This window comes from Hemiscyllium ocellatum, chromosome 4 (assembly GCF_020745735.1).
Source record: "Hemiscyllium ocellatum isolate sHemOce1 chromosome 4, sHemOce1.pat.X.cur, whole genome shotgun sequence".
In the NCBI taxonomy this organism is placed as follows: domain Eukaryota; kingdom Metazoa; phylum Chordata; class Chondrichthyes; order Orectolobiformes; family Hemiscylliidae; genus Hemiscyllium; species Hemiscyllium ocellatum.
The window spans coordinates 35,788,112-35,810,072 of NC_083404.1; the positions used below are offsets into that span (position 1 = coordinate 35,788,112).

The 21,961-nt window shown below is 40.4% G+C and overlaps 1 protein-coding gene across 1 annotated transcript in view; it reads right to left on the reverse strand.

Annotated features, from left to right (window-relative positions):
* Positions 1 to 378: 378 nt before the first annotated feature.
* The window catches only part of LOC132815176 (dual specificity calcium/calmodulin-dependent 3',5'-cyclic nucleotide phosphodiesterase 1A-like), a 579,100-nt gene continuing 557,517 nt past the window's right edge, over positions 379 to 21,961 (reverse strand). The window contains exons 13-17 of the mRNA XM_060823990.1: positions 20,632 to 20,713; positions 12,991 to 13,111; positions 10,751 to 10,926; positions 8,400 to 8,575; positions 379 to 537 (exon numbers count right to left, since the gene is read on the reverse strand). Coding sequence (XP_060679973.1) covers positions 379 to 537; positions 8,400 to 8,575; positions 10,751 to 10,926; positions 12,991 to 13,111; positions 20,632 to 20,713 — 714 coding nt within the window. The remainder of the gene's footprint in view (positions 538 to 8,399; positions 8,576 to 10,750; positions 10,927 to 12,990; positions 13,112 to 20,631; positions 20,714 to 21,961) is intronic.

Sequence of the window (21,961 nt, forward strand, 5' to 3'; positions counted from 1 at the left end):
TAGTCAACAAGTACTGAGTCCCTCCCTTTGTTTTAGGAAGAGGTCCTGTGCAAATAATTAAGACCATGTTAAAATGTTCCTCAAATGTTTGAAGGGGTATTAAGGGTGTTGGTTCTAACACTGCCTTGTGGTTTTCCTACTACTTTAAACATGTGACATGTCCAGCAAAATTCAATCACATCCTTTGCAGTCCAGTTCAATAATAATGCTCTTCTTTTTTGGCTTGTGTTTTACTTACTCCCAGACCTCCTACTAGTAATTCATGTGCTATCCACAGCACCTCTTATCCTAGAACCCCACGGGTATTAGAACTGGATGAACTTCTGCCCATTTTTCATCCACCTGAGTGTGTGATGATTACCTGTTTTTAATATAGTATCATTCTGGGTTACACTCAGATTCTTCTTCTGTATATGTTTTTGATACAACTGCTGTATTTTTTTCAATCTTCCGTTTTAACTCAGCTAATTTCTCTGCATTAAAAATATCCACATCGTCCTCATCCTGCCCTTGTCTTTTCTCTCTCAGCCATACTTTCTGATAAGTGAATTTCAACTTCCTTATGTTTACTCTTTGATTTCTCCTCCCGTTTCAACTTGCGACTTTGTGACCTTGTTACCATACAGTCAGAAAAAAAAATCCCAGGACATACTACTGTGACACCTCTTCTGTTTGAATTTCCACCGGTTTTTCAACCACATTAGACCAGATCATCTGACACATGTCGGAGTGTTTCCGGGAGGTTAATGAGGTCATTGAGTACTTCACAGGCTGAGAATGTGGTCACAAATTCTATACAGTGCTGGAATGAATACTTAACTATAAAGATCATAGAAAAAGGTATCCTGGCTGTGATATCCTGGTTGGTGAACAACACAGATATACATTTGATCACAGATTCTGAGATCATGTTGAAGTACCAGCAGTTAATAACCAACGGTTTTGTTGAGTGTAATCAACTGTTAAAATGGTGCCCTGCCCCTGACTGTCACCATGTTATTAAAGTCCAGTATCCTGATGCTGCCACCTGTGATCCAGCTATATCATTGCCAAGAATAAATTGTAACTCCAGAACAGAGAATTTCTCTGTTATTCCTACCATCAATTCACACTTTTCACCAGACTCTCCAACCTTAACTTATATAATGGAACACTGCCTTTCTCAGCATGCATTCCACATATTACTACCTTTCCTGACAATACTCCTTTTGAATTACATAACTCCTCATCTCTCGCCATTAAAGATTGACTTGCCCCCATATTTCTTAAAATCTTAATTTCTTTACCTACGCCTCCTGGTATACATGAGTAAACCTTAACCATGCAAGTAAATGCTTTAGAGAGATCTGGCACTTTCTTAACACCAACCTCTGGCCGTGTTGGACATATTTCTGTGGTTTTTTAACTTCCCCAATGCTTTCCTTTGCCTCTTTAACAAAACTCACTGGCTCATCCTGTTTTCCCACATCCATCTTCCTAGTTCTTTTTATAAACTACCAACCCTGCGACTTCATGTGGCCTACTTCATCACAATGAGAACACCTGAGTTTTTTTTTTACTTCTCTTCCCCCTCATTGGTTTACCTGTGGTAAACTATCTTTACTACCTTAAATGAGATCTCCCTTTCCCTTACAACCTGAGGATTTCTCTTTTCCTCAATTTCTATCTCTTATAGATTGAAATTTATTGTGGAAGCCAAAATTTGATTTATGAACCAACTCATAATCAATTGTCAACCCTCCTGCTTATCTTGCAGTTTTAACTCTCTACACTTCCACAGGAGTTCTCACTACTTCAGGAAGTGAATTTTTGAACTCCTCCAAAATAATCATCTCTCTCAGAGCATCATATGTTTGATCTATTTTCATCATACTCCCCAGATACCTCCTCTGATAGAGATGCAAATACCTCACTAGCCCTACCAAACAATTTTGTTTGGATCAACAATACCCACATGGCTGGTGGCCATTTAATTTGTTTAGCCACTTTCTCAAGTGAAATGAAAAAAGGCTTCTACTTCCTTCTCGTTGAACTTTGGTAATGTTTGGATATATTTAAATAGATCCCCAGATAACCTTTGGCTACAATGTACTTCGTCTCCATCACTGTCCTAATCACTAATCCCATCTTTCGCTTGCACCTCTGTCATTTGAAATCAATGTTAACTTTTCAGTTCCAACTTCCCCGAAGTTCATAAGTTCTCTTTCTCCTGTTCTTCTCTTTATCCCTTTCTTGCCTCTTTTTATTCCTTTATTCTGCTAGGCCTATTCTTTCTTTTTCTTTAGCATTGAATCATAACTCAAACTGTTTCATTTCCTTTTGGCATTCAAGCTCTTTTTCATTTGTAATCAAATTTTTGCATCTCCAATTACTCCAATTGCATTTTTGGCAATTATAAATGCTGAGCTATCACTGCAATTATTTCCCCTTTCTTCACAGATAACCTCAACCTCAGCTTGACTGCCAGTTCCAAAAGCTTTGCCTTACTCACCTTCTAGGAGAACTTCAGGAATGAGGAAAGTGTGTCCAGCAGGCTAAGATAAAAGGTAGGGAGGAGGCACTTGGGGGAGGGGCGTTGGAAATGCAATAGGTGGAAGGAGGTAAAGGTAAGGGTGATAGGTTCTTCAGGAATGAGGAAAGTGTGCCCAGCAGGCTCTTCAGGAATGAGGAAAGTGTGCCAGTACGGCTCATGCCCAAAACGTCGATTCTCCTGCTCCTTGGATGCTGCCTGACCTGCCGCGCTTTTCCGGCAACACATTTTCAGCCCTTACTCACCTGTCAAACACCCCAAGTGGTTTTTCTCACACCCAGTTAATTCTCCGCCTTTGAAAGAGCCATTATTATAGGAGCACACCATATTTGAAACGACTGAATGCAACAATTGAAAAGAGAACACCAACACTCACCATTCACTTTCTTTGAGTCCAATAATCCTGAACCAACCTGGAAGTAGAGACTTTGGCCTCAAATGAGCCCCCAATTTGCCATGGAACAGACCAAATGCCCCCAAATCATATCACAGAGATAGCCTAGACTCTAACTTTTAACTTATTTAAAGGCAAATGTAAGGTGCTGTATCCAAGATGTGATTCAATTAGTCATTCCAAAACCGAACTTCAACAAGCAAAAGCAAAAACTAAAACCCTGGGTCTATGTGCATCTGACTCCACCCACTCATGCTTCTTTTTTCTTTTAATAGAAACCCAAAGCTTTACCTGGAGCAGACACCTCAGCGCCAGCTTTACAGCACTTGTTTTCAAGAGAAACAGAACAGAACAAATCCCTCTTAAAGGCACGTCTCATCACATAATAGGTGGCACAGCTTTGATCTTAAAGCTTGCTGTTTGTCTTTCTACACAGTGCTGAAGATAATCATTCCACAATGAAGCTTAACTTCATGTCCTCATAGGATGTACCATAGATGGATGTCTGGTTTTAGTCTGCTGCAGCATACAGAAGCAAGAGGAACAAGGTGTAGACAGGACAGTGAGTACCGCTGACATCATTGCCTCTTGTCCTCTAGTATCCCTTTCCTTCCTCAGCCTCTGTGTCCAAATGTGTTTGCATGAATGAGATGGTCAGTAATGTCTGCATCAGCAAGGTTCACAGCAATACATTAGGCTGGCCAGGGATTTGGGAACCCACAGGTCTGTGTTCTGTACAATGAATGGGTCTGTGTATAATGTCCTTTCCCTTTAAAATGTCGAACATCTGTCGGTCCTTATCTCCCTCAGATGCTACCTTATCTCCCTCAGGTTGAGACACATCACCCAGTCTGAGTGTGGATGTGGCCCATTTTCTTCCCCATTGTGATTTCCAGCATAATGGAAGGTGACAGTAACGCTCTTCAACCAGTGGCTTTCAGCATGAGGCACAAACATCCAAACCTCTTTCCTGGCAGCCTAACCTGTAACGCCCAATTGGCCTCACACCACCTCAGGTCTACAGTCAACCTATCTAAATGAGCATGTACCTGCCTACCTTTCCTGCCCAGTTGCTGACAGATGTGATGATCATACAGATGTGGCCATACGTTAACTCTGTTCTCCCTGAAGCCAAGGTGTTCCTGACCATGGTCAAGCTCCCTATCACATGACTCCCTTCTCCTCCATGATTTACTGCACCCCCCGTCTAGACATTGTTGCCCCTTTCCACAACTGTTATCCCTGCTTCTCCCAGTCTACAATCCCCAGTTGTGAGGAATAACTTGCTGTGTTTATGTCCTGTGGCGATGGCCTCCAAATCACCCCAACCTATAAACCATCACCAACATCACATTTCCCTTCAGTTTCTATGGACAGAGCCATAGGGAGGCCTGTGTCACAGCTCTTGAAGCAACCTAAGTGGACAGCCCAGGGCAAAAATTCCCAAACCACTGGTATTTATATATTGCTATGATTATGTTACTCTAAGCTCCTTGTACTATGGAGTCAAAGAGCTGGCCATGACCCACTCCCTGAGAAGGTACAGACTCCCTGACCTAGAACACAGTGACCAGATGTCTGATTGTGGTAAATCCCCTGGACTGATACAAAAGGCTGCACTTGACTAATTGTGCCACCTGACTGAAGGCCACCACCATGGACTTCAGTAGAGAATGCTTCCCTAAGACCCTGAGACATGGCTGCCTGCTTGCTGCACATTGCGTGTGCTCCATTAACAGCTGGCATATGGTGTAGGTGTATGATTGATGTAGCGCACTGCCATACAGAAAGATCTACAGTCCCTTACCTGAGGAATACCGATCAGCAACATAAGCTTCCTTTTCATGCACTGTCATTTATTGGCACGGCAAGACAATATGATGCAAAGCACTGATGGTGCGAGCACGTTGGTGGGTGCGAAGGAAATGAGCACTGGAAGAGCAAGTGAGCAAGCCTGAGATACCACCTGGTCTAATCCATGATTGGGTATCAGTCCCTGTGCACGTTATCACTGCTACAATCTTTCAATACCAGTTGCCTGTGTGCTATGCTTCTTGAGAATTCTGCAAATATATTGAGTGGGGCCATAATGCTGTTGACAGGTTGGCAAATGCCAGATGTTAATGTCCATGGCTGAAGGGCATATATGGGTGTTGACCATGTTTTTTGGTCCTACACAATGTGGAGATCCATTGGAATAAGTGGTGAACTAAATCCATCAGGCATCCACTCTGATTTTACGCTGAGTTTTTTCAACATTTTGCTTGCTTGGCACATTATGTATTAGAAGCTGAATATTAATTAGTAAAGTTGGATTGTTAACATGGCACTTAAGAAACAATAAGCTCCCTTAATTGGCAACTCACCACTGCTCACGTGTGTGGGCGGCACGGTGGCACAGTGGTTAGCGCTGCTGCCTCACAGCCCCGGTTCAATTCCCGACTCAGGCGACTGACTGTGTGGAGTTTGCACGTTCTCCCCGTGTCTGCGTGGGTTTCCTCCGGGTGCTCCGGTTTCCTCCCACAGTCACAAAGATGTGCAGGTTAGGTGAATTGGCCAGGATAAATTGCCCGTAGTGTTAGGTAAAGGGGTAAATGTAGGGATATGGGTGGATTGCGCTTCGGCGGGTCGGTGTGGACTTGTTGGGCCGAAGGGCCTGTTTCCACACTGTAAGTAATCTAATCTAATCATACAAAAGATGGAGCGAGACCTATGTCACCATCTGATTCTGCCTCACATCCCACCATAACTTACATTGCTCAGCTCCCTGTAAGATTTTGCCTTAAGTTCATGATGGATAATTACATGAAGTGGCTTGAGTAGTATTAGCTGGAACTCACTTATCCTAATGGTGCTGGAAACAGACAAGTCACAAAGGTTTTAGGTTAGATTCCCTACAGTGTGGAACAAGGTCCTTCGGCCCAACCAGTCCACACCGACCCTCGGAAGAGTAACCCACCCATTCCTATCTGACTAATGCACCTAACACTATGGGCAATTTAGCATGGCCAATTTATCTGTCCTGCACATCTTTGGACTGTGAGAGGAAACTGGAGCACCAGGAAGAAACCCACGCAGACATGGAGAGAATGTGCAAACTCCACACAGACAGTCGCCAAGGCTGGAATCAAACCTGGGATGCTGGTGCTGTGAGGCAGCAGTGCTAACCACCGAGCCACCGTGCCATCCTTTGTATTGACTATCGCAAATGAACATGGTAACAAAACCAATTTCATTCCAAAACTGGAAGATTGCATTGAAAAAATTACAATTCAGCACCTACAGCAGTAATTGGCCAGGTTGGATTTGTCCTGCTTTTTGTGCACAGGACATACTGGACAATGTTCCATATTGTCCGGTAGATATCCACGAGCAGTAAGTAGTAATGAGCAAAAGGTTTCCCTGTCTTGTTTGAGCTGATACCACAATATTTAATGGGGTCCAGAGTCAATGATTCTGAGGTAATTTCCTTCCCAACAATATATCACTGTGCTACATGGTGGAGTCATAACAGTCCTAGAGGTGGTGATTGTGAAGTCTGGGACATTGTAGTGCATGATTTCATGAAAATTATAATGGCAGGCTATTCCTTGAAGAGTCCATGCAACAGCTCTCCCGATTTTGATGCAAGCCCCTAGATGTTAGTAATGTGGACATTGCAGGATCAATCGGACTGTATTTGCTGTCTTCATTTCCTGTGCCTAGATTGATGCAAGTGACTCATTTTGTTTCAATCCTTCGTTTCTAAATTCATAGCAGCTTGATGCAACTGGGTAACTTGCCAAGCCCTTTCAGAATAGACAAGCAGGAGGCTGGAAGAATACAGCAAGCCAGGCTGCATCAGGTGGTGGAGAGGTTGACATTTTGGATGTAACCATTCTTCAGGATTGGGGTTGGGTGTAGGGGGAGCTGCAGATAAAGGGGTTGGTGGGGGGAGGGTGGAATTTCTCCACTTCCTGATGCTGCCTGGCGTGCTGTGTTCTTCCAGCTTCCTGCCTGTCCATTTTGGGTTCCAGCATTTGCAGTTTGTTTTGTCTCTAATCAGGCCCTTTCAGAAGACAGTTAAAAGTCAACCACATCACTGTGTGCCTTGAGTTACAGATAGGCCAGATCATGGAAGGATGACAGATTTATTTCCTTCAATGAAGTACTTGCAGGACTACGCTGAGTCTTTGAACCTTTTGTCTCAGAAGGTGGTGGAAGAAGAGTCCTTGAACAATGTTTTTAAGGCAGAGGTAGATGGAATCTTCATAAACATGGAGAATGAATATTGTAGAGAATAGGCAGAAATGTAAAGTAATCAGATCAGCTGTGATCTTAGTGGCAGAACATGATTGTGAGACCAAGTGTCTCACTCTGGTCATAATTCATATGCTTATGACTTGATTCTCTTAAATATGTATACTTATTTGATCATAGATATATGCATTGTGTTTCCTTGGCTTTCCTTTCCACTCTTCCACTGTCCTGAACCCCAACCCTTCCTTTTCACTTAAGCCTTGCTCACTAAAGACTTGCCCTTTCCAGTCCTGAGTCTCCATGCAAGCTGCTCTTTGTCTGCTCCCACACCTGCTTTCATGTGCCACAGAGTTCAACAAGGCAGACTGCTAACCTCAGACAAGCCTGCACAATTACACACTTGTACGCTAAGGTGACCTAGGTGCCTCATTCACTGCTGACATTACCTCAACAATGTGGCATAATTGAAAAGAAAAGTTAATAAGTATTCATGGCATTGCAATGTATTACAAGTACAAATCTACCGTAGAACAGCATGAGGCCCAACACATTACAAAAACACTGCAAGCTTAATCTCTGCCTCTCAACCTGCTGTCAGAAATGAAAATCTCACATCCCACCAAATTCAGTCACCCACACGCTGCGCTTACAGGCTCCATATAATCCAACCTTCCTTTTTTAGTTGGACCAATCACACATACATAATCAATAAATTCTGTTTAATTAGATACTCCATCAATTATCTTGTGCTTTCTTTAAACATGCTGTTATGAGGCAGGGAAGAATAAAGGTTGATTGAATGTTAATCTGCATTAAATTGCATCAGCCAAGTGTCTGAACATTTCACCAATTTACGTCCTCCTGAGGGCTGTGATTATCCTTCTCATTCTTTATTATATTTCCATTTTGTAATTTGGAGAGTTTAAGAAAGGCCACCTACAGTCCAGGTCATTAATGCATATCAAAAGTTCACTGATTCAAATACCTGAAACATTGAAATAGTGGGAAAGAGCAGAGTGGTAGCACTAATTATCCAGCATCCCACAGCAGGTGCAAATGTAATGGGCCGAATGACTTGCTGCTGCATTGTAAGAATCTGTGCTAAGAGGCTGGAAGTATAAAAATCTCAGATTTGATCATGCAAATGTAAAGAAGCTGTGACTCACCATTCTGCATAAGCCGTGCTCTGCCTTCTGATACAGTGCAAGATCCTTTCTCAGTTTTCCAAAAGCTTACATCCTTCTTAGCAGTCGAGATGAAAGTCGTTCTGTGATCTTTTTTGTTTTCTTCATTGTCTTTTTCCTGTGACGCCATTTGTTCTCTGAGAAAGCGACGCTCTTTCTTCTCGAGTGCTGCCTGGTCCTCTGCTCTTTCTTTTTCTTCAGTTTCTTTTCTGGCTTTTTCTTCAGTATCTAATAAAACAAACAAAACATCGTGGCATTGTTAGAGTATTTGTGAACATTAATTACTTCTCAAATATTAACCTATTTTAACCATTAAGTTACAATTGCATACATTTATTCTGTACCTTTCTTCCTACATTTCTCAAACTCTTTGTAGGTTCATGTTAAGAAATTTTGTCTCAGTTGTGATGATACTATCCCGTTAAGAGGTTAATTTTGTCCTGTATTTTTTTTGAAGGAAAGTTTTATGACAGAAGTGATGAGCTGTGCATTCGAAGCCAATAAAGTAAACAACTTGTGAGGCCTTTTCTTTTTTAAAAAATTTAACAATAGAAGCAGCATGAATGGGTGGGGCCAGGCTCCCACAGAACCAGGATTTTAGTTTAGCATTTAGTAATTATTGGTGTTATGAAGTTGGCTATGGAAACTGTCTCTTCTCTCCCGACCAGGATTTTCTCTTTCTGCTGCCAGAATTACACGTGAGACAATCTATTTTTTTGGAATTTGCCTTTGGGAAAGATGTGTTTACGGGATGTTACTAATTTGGAACAGTTACTATTTAGTAGCTAAATAATCTAATATTCTGTTAAGTTTTCCAAGAGTTAAAGCTTTAACAATGCTTCTTTGCTTTGTTTGTATTTTAACTGTAGGGTAAGAATAAAGTATGTTTTGCTTAAAGCTGAGTAACGTAACTAATCGAATTACTTCTGCAACATAGCACCTATACTTGCCTTTAAATAGGATAAAAGTTAGGGTCTCGGCTATCTCCTCAATACATCTGAAGGGGGTTTGGTCTGGTTTATGACACAGTGAATTAGTATAATAAACTGAAAGTCTTTTTCCGCTATGTCACAATTAAAGAGCACTAAGTGGCATCAGAAATGGGGTGGGTGGGAATTCTGCTTTGCTGCTATCTCCAGACAAATTAACTACCTCAAGTAAAATTGTGTAACTTTCATTGACTGCTGTCATTCAGTGTTTCTGTGGAGATTTGGTCCTAGTTTCTGGTAGCAGGTCAGGCACAGAGGTGGAACAATGCCCAATCCTGCAAAAATCATCTGAGAGAATGTGATCATTTTGATTCTATGGGTCCTCAATTCTCTGAGAGTCTGGCAAGGCAACTTTGGTACAAGTGTGGAGGCTGCTGAATGTGAAGGCAAGTTGGACAGAAGGCACTGCATTGAAGTACGTGGACTCCCGGCCTCAGCCTGGACTTGAGCCCCCGCCCTCAGCCCTGATATGACCTCAGCACAGACTTGTCATGGTGATCTCTCGGCCCAGTGTGGCAATCTCCCAGCTTGTCATCTTCTCAGCTCAGCTGGTTTGTAAAATATGAAATTTCTTCTTCTTGAGGACAAATCGGTCCTATTCCCGCGTAAAACCCAAACGGGTCAGTGGTAATTAAAACCTCCTTGCTGATTTACACATATTAGAACTGTCAAAGGCTGCTCTGTCATAATTGCATCCTGCTTAATCGAGCAGGCAACAAGGAGCTGCTCCCAAAGCCGACAGTATGCCTATTAACATATACATGTTGGATCCTGTAAGTATCGTCTGACTTGAAATGCAGCTTTTAACTATGTGGCATGAGGCAAGCCAATGCAGCAAGGCAATTAATCAGGACCAGGAGGAGCCAAAAGTGATACATTTTCAATGGTGTTTTCTCCTGGTGGGATTGGCAAAATCGAAATGTTTCCTGTGGCCCACTTCTTTCTTTGACTATTAAGATGGCAAAATCCACACTCCCTGTTGGGCAGAATAACTCACAGAAAATATTTGTAAAACTTTGTGTATGCTTGGCTCAATACCAGTAGGACAGATGGACACTACTGCTGATGGACTGACTGACTGATACCAATACTTTCAGGACTTCGCCAGAGCTGGCAAGCCCATAGACAGAAGTCAGCTGCAACTCCTGAATGTGAAAGTAAATGTTAACTGTGTGAAATTAGTTTGTAACAATGTCTCTGATGAAGACTCGAAACCTTAGCTTGCTTTCTCTCTCTCTCATGGATGCTGTCTAACCTGCTGTGATCTCTAGCATTTGTTGCTTTCAGTACAGATGCAAGCATCTGCAGTAATTTGCTCCTGTATCTCAGTACTTCTGTTGTATATTATATATGATAGCAAATTAAGTTTGATATATCACTGAGTAAGTCGTACATACAGTCACCATTTACTTACCTTTTGCATGCAATGCCTTCCATTTTTCACGGTTTTGTTGCAATATTTCACTCCAGATATTTTTAAAGCTCTTCATATCCACAGCGAGCAGGGAAGAATTTATAGAAGAATTTCCTTCAGACAGTATATTTTTCAAATTTGTCCGTTTCACTTCAGTAGATGAAATACTGTGCACACTGGACATAATGAAAATGACTAGGTTAATATTAGACACCAGTAAACACACTGGCCTGATATTTATGAGGAAAGTTGGAGATTTCAGTTAAGGCAGAAAATGACCAAAGATCCTGCCAGACTTGAGAAATAGTGCTGGTTGCTAGGTGGAGGGATAACAAGAGTGACAGAAGGTTTGTCGAGTTAGAACTTGGATGTCAGTCTGGAGCTTAGAGAAGACAATGATTAGGGTTGGGCTAGCAGGTCCCAATCGAGATTTAATAGAAAGGACATTGATCAAGACTGGAGAGAATAACCTGCTATCAGAAATGAAGGAGACTTGAGGGATATGGGGTGGGAACTGACCTAGGTTTGGGTGAGGAGTGAGGGAGATGTCGCAGTTGAGTTGGGGGAGAGAGGTTCAGGATTAGAATCAGAAAGTCAAAGATTCCCTTGAAGGCCTTGGGCTAACCTCTCTGCTTTGTCTGAAGAATTGCAAAAGAAAAAAGGAACCTGCAGTTCCCCATTTAACTTCACTGTTGTGTTATCCAACATGGCTGGAAAATTTACCTCTGTCTCACAAATTCTGTGGAAAAGCTTCATTTGAAATATGCTGATGAGTGTTCTGTCTTCATGGTGGGACCTGGGAAAGGCTCATAATTCACTGTTTGTGAAAATGGTGGTTAAGGCTGATATATGGGGTCAGGTTCCCTATATGTTACTCTTTAATCCACTGAACCTATTGTGTGGTGGGGAGTGTCAATATTGACACCAATGATTTAGAAATGAACTATTGAGCTTGTGTTATTGCTTAGAAATCAATTGTTATACAAATGTGTGGGAACAGATCAGAGAGTAGAATTGCTGTGATTAATAACAAACTCTACAAAATACAACTCAGTTTTAGAATGAAGATGCCTTCATGTTAAATTATGTTTTGCTTTGCTTATTGTTGATAGTGCATAATTTAAAAGCATTACCAAACAATTTTTAAAAGTGTGATCCAAGGTTAGTTCGCAAATACAGTCTAGAACAGATTTGACTGATGTTGATCAAGTCACTTAGATATGCTCAGTCCTCATTCACATGCAGGCAAGAAGATCTGCCTATCAGAGTGGCACTCTGTGGTAGTTCACCAGTAGGACATTGCTAGAAATTTACTGGACCTTAATATGGAATCTCCCATTTCAGATGGAGATGAGGAAAAATTTTTTCTCTGAGGAGTTTTGGTGCTTAGAATTTTCTTCACCGGTGAGCAGTGTCAGTCATTGCATATACTCAAGGCTGAGTGAGACAGATTTTGATTGCCAGGGAAGTCAAAGGTTATGAAGCAGTCAGGAAAATGAAGTTAAGGCCACAAACAGATAAGGCAGATCTTATTCAATTTCAGAGCAAGCTCAAAAGACCAAATGGTCTCCTCCTGCTCCTGTTTTCTTATGTTCTCACATCTACATGTAATGATTTTCACTGAGGGGTGAGCCTCAATTTTAAATAATATTCTGTTTGTACAGGGTCTAGGTAAATGACTGATCCATGCCTCGGAGCCACGTGGACTGGCCCCCAAAAACAGCAGGAACCACTGCCTTACAAAGAGGCTGCCTGTAGGAAATGCCAAAATGTTTTAAAATTACCTTGCTGAAATACAGCGCTTCGTGGGGTTAGTTTGCCAGACAGCCAGCATTGCATAACCATTAACATTTCAATTTAAACTGGGACCCCAGTGATAAATTAGAGTCCAATCTGCATATTTAAACAGACCATATATTTTGAGGCAGACACCTTGGATGCTTTCAATTTAAAATCAACCAGAGTGGAAATTCCTCCATTCCACTTTAAAACTGTTCCTTTCTACGCCTGTCTTCATTCATTTTCACCAGCAGCTCCCAAGAGTGCAGAGACAAGCTCCTTTAAACTGAATGCCAGTTCATTTTACCAATTTCAGCAGTAATTTGGGAGAGTGGCTTGCAAAGGAAGGAATACTCTTCTGTTTCACGAGCTAGGTGACCATTAATAAAAATGAACAGTTCTTGAAATGTTTCCAATCATTGGAAATGAGCAGATGACTCAATTCTTAGTTTCTGACTAACCTGGCTCGCCGAAATCCACTGGCACTGGAGTGGGATGCTTCATCAATAAGGGGAGTTACAATCTTTTCAGTCATGTCAGTCAAAACGGAAAATGTTGGTTCCACAATAAAATCAATAAAACCTGGAAAGATCATGGCAATTATTTCAGAAATAATGAATGCTTCTTAAACAATTTCAAAGTGAGTAAATCTTCAATTCTTGCACCTGACACAGATGTATTTTGTTTTAAGAATCAATATCACTGAATTAATGTCATTATCATGATTGTTTGTTCATGATGGCATGGGAGACATTAACCCTCCATTCCTCCAGAAACTGAATTTTCCACAGTACCATTCAGTTCAGAGTAGATGTGACAAAGTGGTATTTTGCTTGATATTAAGAGAAGGAACCATTTAATTTCATAGTTGCGTTATGGGACTGCTAAAAGTTAGGAAATGTGATTGTTGTAAGTTTGTGTTTTAGAATCAAAACTATTATATTGCACCTACAGATGACCTATTTCTTTTAAATGTATATCAGAGATGTGACATTGTAATAGAGAAAACATGCACAGCTCTTAATGAATTCAGAATTTTCTCATTCAAATCCCACTTCTGCTTAATGAGAGCAAACCTGGAGTGTAGTCAATGATAGGTTTCATTACAGTAATGTTACCCCTGAATTAGTCAGAAATTCTCTTGCTCTTGCTTCCCACATGTTGAGTGTGGTATTGTAGATGGTGTCTTCAAGTATGTTCCATTTTGCTTCTGCACTCTGTATGATAATGAGTGCCTCGAGTGCCTGTGCAAATGAGTCACAGACTAGGTAGGCGGTTTAGTTGATTTAATATGAGGACAGCTTTTGTGCTTTCAGTTAAAAAAAATTAAAGGTTGCATCTACATACAAGTGCACACCAGGGAGTGATCTGTATCACTGAAAATTCAAAGATAGAAGACATTACATGCGAACCTGGCACATGATCTGATGTTATTTAAAAGTCCTCAGACATTTCAATTCGAAAAAGTCTGCAACTTTTCCTGAGAAGAAGAAAATGACATGCATGCTTTTATTGACAAGCTACATGTTGTAGCTTAGGAAAAAAAGGCCATTTTTCTTTTAGTTTCAACATTCACCATTGTCTGTCAGCTGTATTGGTTTGTTTTAACAGCCAGGGTGGCATGGCATGATGGTGCAGTAGTTAGCATTGATGCCTGACAACACCAGGGACCCAGGTTTGATTCCAGCCTTGGGTAACTGTCTGTGTGGGTTTCCTCACACAGTCCAAAGATGTGCAGGTCAGGTGGAATGGGCATGCTAAGTTGCACATTACTGTCCAGAGATGTGTAGGTTGGGTAGCCTAGCCATTGGAAATGCAAGGTGATAGGGTAGGGGAAAACAAGTCTGGGTGGGATAATCTTCAGAGAGTTGGTGTGGAATTATTAGGCAAAATGGCCAGTTTCCACACTGTAAAGAGTCTATGATTAACTTCTTACAAAAATTGTTCATGGCATATATTGCCCATCCTTACTCACCTTAAAGGTGGTAATGGTGAGCTGTCTTCTTGACCTCCTGCAGTTCTTAGAGTATAGGGACACCCACAGTACTGTTGATTTTGACAAAACAACAATGAGGGAATGACAATATAGTTCCATATCAGGTTCATCAGTGGCTAAGAGGGGATGTGCAGGTTTTAGTGTTCCTATGCAGCTGCTGCCACTTTGTGGTAATGGTCATGTGTTTGAAAGGAATTTGCAAAGGACCTTCAATGAATTGCTGCAATACATCTTGTAGATAAATACACACTGCTGCATTATGTGTCAATGGTGAAGGGAGTCAATGTTAAAGGTGCCAGAGAGTGCTGTTAGAGCTGCATCCATGTAGACAAGTTAACAGTGCAAGCACTTCTGCCTTGTAAATGATGGAGGGCTATTGCAGAGACATGAGGTGAGTTACTTTCCACAGAATTCCAAACCTGTTCTTTTAGGCACTATAATTTATGTGGCTGGTCTAGTTCAGTTTCTGGTCAATGGTAACCTCCAGGATGTTGATTCAACTATGGTAACAGCATCGAACATCAAGGGGCGATACTTAGATTCTCTGTTGTTAGAGATGTTCATTGCCTGATATTTGTATGGCACAAATGTTACATACACTTATCAGCACAAATCTGGATATCGTGTAGGTTTTACTGAATATGGACAAGGTCAGCTTCATTATCTGAGGAGTCATAAATCATGCTAACATTATGCAAACATTAGTGAACAGATCCACCCCTGATCTTATGATGGAGGGAAAGTCGTTGACATAGCAGCTGAAGATGGTGGAACCTGAGATATTACCATAAAGAACTCCTGTAGCTGAGATGATTGACTTCCAACAACTACAACCATATACTTCTGTTCTAAGTATGATTCCAATTTGCAGAGAGTTTACCTCTGATTTCTATTGACTGAAATTTTCCAGGGCTCTTTGATGATATCATCTCACAAATGTTGCCTTGGTGTCAAAGGTAGTCACTCTCATCTCACTTCTGGAGTTCAGCCCTTTGTTTGGACAAGGCTATAAAATGAGCTCGGGGCTGGCAGAAGCCAGATTAAGCATTAGTAAGCAGGCAAGTCCTTTCCATGTGCCACTTGGTAGCTCTTTTTACAGCTGCTTCCATCACTTTGTTGATGATCGAGAGTAGACTGATGAGGTGAGAACTGTTGGATTCATCCTGCTTTTTGTTTGCAGGAATAGATGTTTGCCTTTAAATATGTCATTAATCAGGATGATATAAAATGATGATTTGATGCATTTTTGACTGCAGTTTTCTTTTAAATTTTCACTTTAAAGTGTTACACTTGTTATTTCATGGTTCCCGAAGGCATTTCATAGTGGACAGACAGAGAATGGCTATGGGGGATACCTGGGACAACACAGTGGAGACACAGGAGTATGAAGGGAAGGGGGCATGAGTGGTCCAGGTTAAGAAGGATAAGAATGACATGGAGATTTAGTTTGATGTCACAGTGAACTAAGTCAGGCCTTCTAATGAGCACAGCTTGGCTCAAAGACCTGTCTGACACTAACGCAGATAAAACAGGAATGTAAACTTCCTTGCATCCAGGAAATAAAAAATATGTCGGAAATGACTGACTTTTCATGGTAAACTTACCACAGAAGGAAGTTACAGAAAAAGGAAATCATGAAGGTTTACAGGAGAACATGACATTCACCTCATGAGGGTCAAATTACTGTCATTAAAAAAGCTGCACATTGAAAGACGAGAATCCTTTGCACATCAGAACAATGGCAGATTATGAAGAAGCCTACAATCCAAACAATTCTTTATGCTTGGGGTCGCTCTACCTGTGTGTATCTGGATTGAGATACTAAGAAAATGTTACATCTTATTTACGATATGGAACTATCACAAGTTGTGTAAGGTTACTGAGCAACAGGCTTGAAGGAGCCAAATACATCTCGTTCATCTCTTTGATAGTCATAAATGATGCAATCCTTGCCCCTACTATAAGGATAACGCCGTAGCCATTGGCAGATTCTATCCTCTCCTTCATTGATGAATGAGAGGCAATTCTGTACACAGTAATCCAGTCAAATATATTCTTGCACTCCAGGTTTACTAGATCGGCAAGTTTGCTTACTTAAATGCTATCTAAATTCCTTTGGAAATCATTGAGAATGTCTGCCTCCACCAGTCTCATAGGACATAAGTTCTCCTCGGGTTTAGAGCAGGAGAGGAGGAATCCCATTGTCATTGCCCACATTAGGATTAATTGCACTGATAAGATTGAAGAGGAAGTTCTGATGTAAGATAATGAACAGTTAAGAGCTATTAAGAGCGGTATTAAGCCAAACCGAGAGAAAGTGAGGACTGCAGATGCTGGAATGGCTCTTGTCCGAAACATCAATTCTCCTGCTCCTTGGATGCTGCCTGACCAGCTTTTCCGGCACCATGCTCTCAATTATTAAGCCAAACCTCCAGGCTGATAATCTCAGGATTACTACCTGAGCCATGGTCAAACTGGCTCAGAGCAAATGAAGTCAAGGAATTCATGTTTGGCTTAAAGATTGGAGTGAGATGAATAGTTTTTGGTTCAGGGGCACTGACTACTGGGAAACTGGGATAGAAGGGAGCTTAAACCATACTAGATACAGTGCCTTGGCCCTGGAAAAAGGGCCTTAAACTAATTAGATGGGGTGCTCAGAAGAGGTTATCTGTAGTTTCATAAAACAAAAGTATGGTGATGATAGCCAGAATGGAACAGAAAGTACAAGCACAAAAAATCAACAGTTGTTAGAGTCAAAGAGGAAAAATTGTTAATAGGCAAAATTAATAGCTGCTTACTTAAATGTGCCAAGTATTGAATGAATAACACAAAAAGAGATTAATGGATATGTTTTCATAGCTGATCATGGAGTAGGAGGAGATCAGAATTGTGAACTAAATAGTTAGGGGTATGTAGAGTTTTGAAAATATGGACACAGAGGGAAAGAGAGGTAAGGTGGTTTTATTAGTACAAAATGGAATAAGTATGATAGCAAGAAATGATTTTGCATTTGATAATGTAGAATCCACGTGGGTGGAGATAAGAAATAACAAAGGGAAGACACTGGTAGGAATAGTAGAAACACTAAAAGTACTGTAATTCAGGAAATAATGAGGATATGTTAAAAAAAGGCATTAGATTATTATTTGATGATTTCATGTAGACTGGGAAAATCAAATTGTCCAGGGTAGCCACGAGGAAGAATGCACAGTGTGTGTTTGGAATGGTTTTGTAGAACAATATGTCATTGATCACATTAGGGACCAGGATAGTTTTGATCTGGCAGTATGTTATGAGTTAGGTTTATTAAAAGACTTCAGAGTGAAAGATCTCTTAGAAAAGAGTGGCCATAACATTGTAAAGCTTGGAATTCAATTTGAGAGTGAGAAACTTGGGTCAGAAACAACTTTGCTAAACTTAAACAAGCATAATGATTTAGGAATGAGGACTGTGATGACTGGAGTGGACTGGGAAAGGAATTTTGCAAGAAATAAGTGAGGAATAATGGCAGATATTTAAGAAAATAGTGTATAACACATAACAAAGTTATATTCTATTGAAAAAGAAGGATTCTAAAGGGATAAGCCAACCATAGTTAATCAAAGAAGTGAAGAACAGTATCAAATTGAAAGGAAGAAACACATACTGTGGCAAAGATTAGTGGTCAGCCAGAGGATTGGGGGAGTTTTAAAATACAACAAAAAATTACTAAAGAAAAAGGAGAAAATAAAGTATGAGGACAAACCAGCAAGAAATACACAAATGAACCTATTTAAATACAGAAAAAGGAAAAGAAGAAGCCAAAATGAATGGAGGTACCTTAGAGAACAAGGCTGGGGAATAATAAATGGGAACCGGGAATGGCAGTGGAGTTTATTGGTACCTTTCATCCGTCTTCAGGGTGGAGGACATTAATACCATTCTAAAAATACTAAATCATCAAGGAACCCAAGGTGGGGACAGGCATAAAATAACTATCACTAGAGAAGAAACCTAAGGAAAGTAATGTGCTAAATCTTCCAATCAGTGGTGAATACATTGTCTGAAGATTTCTACATCCCAGATTGTTTACTTTTTTTAAACTGTGACTAGTGAAGGATCAAAACTGCCTTGAAGTAGGGGAGTCAGCAAACACAGCAGAAGTTGGGCAAAGAGAGGTCACAACCCATTTTTATGACATCAACTAACATAAGCAGACAAGTTTTGCAATAAATCAGGTCTTTTGGTGAATACATTGGTGAGTGGGTGGCTGGATAAATCAGTGATTGGATGGAAGTGAGAGTGATTGAATGAGTGGGCAGTGGGGTGGGAGTCGATGGTGGCTGCATGGAGGAATGCCCCTTTCTTCCCTCTCTACCTTACCTGCACCCTTAGCAGTTCAAATTGCCCTTAATAGACTTTGCATGTACATTAACCAATCAGAAAATACTGGTGTTGGCTAATAGGTGTAAGGATACCACAGGTTTCTTTTTGGTGATGGGAAAAATAAATATTTAGTTGCATGTCAAATGTAAAGTATTTGGATATAAAAAAAAGTTGAGTGGGGTGAGAATATGATGTAGATAAATGAAAGTGTGGACTTGGACTCTGTGTATAACAACTAGCAGTGACTGACATACAAAAATAATTTGTCAGAATTTTAAAGGAAATGATTAAATATTCTGTTACTCAAAGCAGCAATCTTAATTTGTATACCTACCATAAAATAATTTCATTAGCCTAAGCATCTTACAAAGCTGACCAACAGATGTCAAATTTTCATTTACAGAGTGGATTTAAGTGAGAATCGAGGTCCATGATTACATAATAATTGCCAAAGTCTTTCCGTTTCTGGGCAGATGGAGGTCGGATATGACACCTGTACACATGTTGTGACTCCTCAGATATCCTGACAGAATGACTACACTGCAATTGCAGTTTAACTTTAAAATTCTGATGGACAATTACCCTGACAATTCTGTGTCAGTGGCATCCAACACTCTCAGGGCGAAAGTACGTATAAGAATTGTCATCTATAAAATTTAACAGGCAGAAAATTCTGGGCTGTCAACACATGATGTATTTTCCACTCTTTACTGGGAGCACTGACCTGACACATTTCTTCTTCAAATGTGGTGTCATGACGTTTAGGGGGTGGATTGAGCTCAGTTGGCTGGATACCTGGTTTGCGATACAGAGTGACACCAACAGCATGGGTTAAGCTCTCCTCTCACCTGAGACATGGTTACCCTCAGGGTGAGGCACCACCAGTCATCCGTCTCCCTGATGGGAGAGCAGACGTATGGTGTGGTAAGACTACGGCAGGCTTATCTTTGATTTTTACATAAAGTTTCTTTACATTCCACCTTAATGGGGACTCATTTGAAAGAAGTATGTACATCCTTTGAAGTAAGAGGAAGATGAATTTAGATTGAGCATGTGAAATAATCTTGTCGAAGTAGAAATCTTAAGAAGTGTGCATTATAAAAAATTACTTGTCAGGGAGCAGCAGCTTTTCTTCTTAGCTTTACATTACCATATCAACATCTACAGTCAACAGTAATAAATTAAATGATCAAACCATTGTACTGTATATACTCATACATAAACAATTTGTGAATAAAACATGTTTGAAGCATCAATCAAATGCCATGAAAAAAGTATACAAGTTTTGAACAAGCCAAAGTTAACATTATAACATTTCTATACTGCAACTTTTAACTAGTAATAATGCATACTTTCATTCCCCCCTTGAGGTAAATTGTTCTGTCTTTTCTGATTTTGTTTTTTATCTTTAATACATTAAATACTAGTTTTTAATTATTTCTGTAGATTGTTTTCAAACATCAATACAATATGGGAGGATGCAGATGGGAGTTCTTGTCAGGTTTCGTTCCATTTCTCCCATACAGTGATATTCAAATAGACTCCAAATCTAGCCCAGGCTCTTGTTCCTGATTTGGAGAATAGTAGAAATGGAGTTGAATTTCCTGATGATCGAGTTTTTTCAATAAAAGTAGATGCTTATATATGACACTATGCTTTAAGCTGCTTCATGTTAATTTGACCATAGATTGTTCATTGAATTCTTTTTTGATAAAGATATACCTGTATTTGAGCATCCTACCTATTTGGGACTGAGCTACCATTGTTGAGTTACGATCACAGAGTGGAGAGAAAGGAAGCCCCAGTTCAGCCTCTTTGTCACCCTGCAATAAGATGAAATGAAGAACTGAAATTGAGCTGCTCATGTTGGTTTCTAATGTAATTACATAAATAAGGCTTGGGAACCTTGCAAAACTAAGTTTGCTAAGCCTTGCGCACACTGTGGTATTTTCCCCAGCAACCACTCCTGATACTTTCAAGTGCTGACTGGATGTGTCTTCTAAAAGCAGTAATGCCCCTGAAGTGTTAAATTCACTTGCTTAATTTTTGTTTTCTTTTCTTCTGGTTTTCTGGATTTTCTTTTTTTTGGAGTGGGGGCCAGATAACACCACAGCAATCATGTGACATTTCCCAAATGACCATTGCCGGCACCACCTCTACCACAATGTGGTACTGGGTTGGTGTTGTTCAGAGTCATTTACTGCCATCAATCCTCTTTGTTTTAGGCATACCAAGTGATTACTGGGAGAGAGTTAAATATCCACAGAGAAAGCACTGTTCTTAGATAAAACTAAGATTTGTTGCATGATATTAATAAGTACAACCACACTTGATCAGGCAGAATCTTTAGGACTCTGGGGAGCTGGTATAGATGCATCTGGTCAGATAAATAATAATACAGAATTCTTTGGAATAGCCTAAATCTTCCGGTTTTCATTAGGTCTAAATCTCGACTTAATTAGGAAGATGTGATTCAGAGATCAACAGGAGTCCTAACATATAGGTGATAAAATTGCACAGGAAACAAACTTCTAGAAGTCATTTCCACTGTATTGACCGTCCGCAATTGTCTCTCGCACTAAGCTCCATATTGAAAATTTGGGCTCAATGCACAGGACTTGTCTGGATACCTACCCAGAAAACAGTACAATGATTAATACTTGGTTATTTCAAAAGTGGTCAGTGTGAACAACACAACTGCCACTCTAAAAAATCTCTCCCCTAATCCAACAGTCCTCTCCAAATTGACCCAACTGCCCAAGGATATGACATGACTAGTCCCACACCCATAACCTTTCTGACCCAACATGACTGTCATTCCAACCAACCTTCCCTCAACATAACCATCCCCAAAACTGATAAGCCCTCAACTAACATCACACTTGTGCTCCCAAATGCTAACTCACTTATCCACTCAAATTTCTACCCAATCAAACATTCACTAATTCACTGAAAGACTTGAGAACTTTTAAAACTCTCTAGCATCTGACACCTGATGTTTTTAAAAAAAGGACATTTCACTCAGGAACTATCTTTCTGTCTTTGAAAACTGTGATTTTCATAGTTCTTCT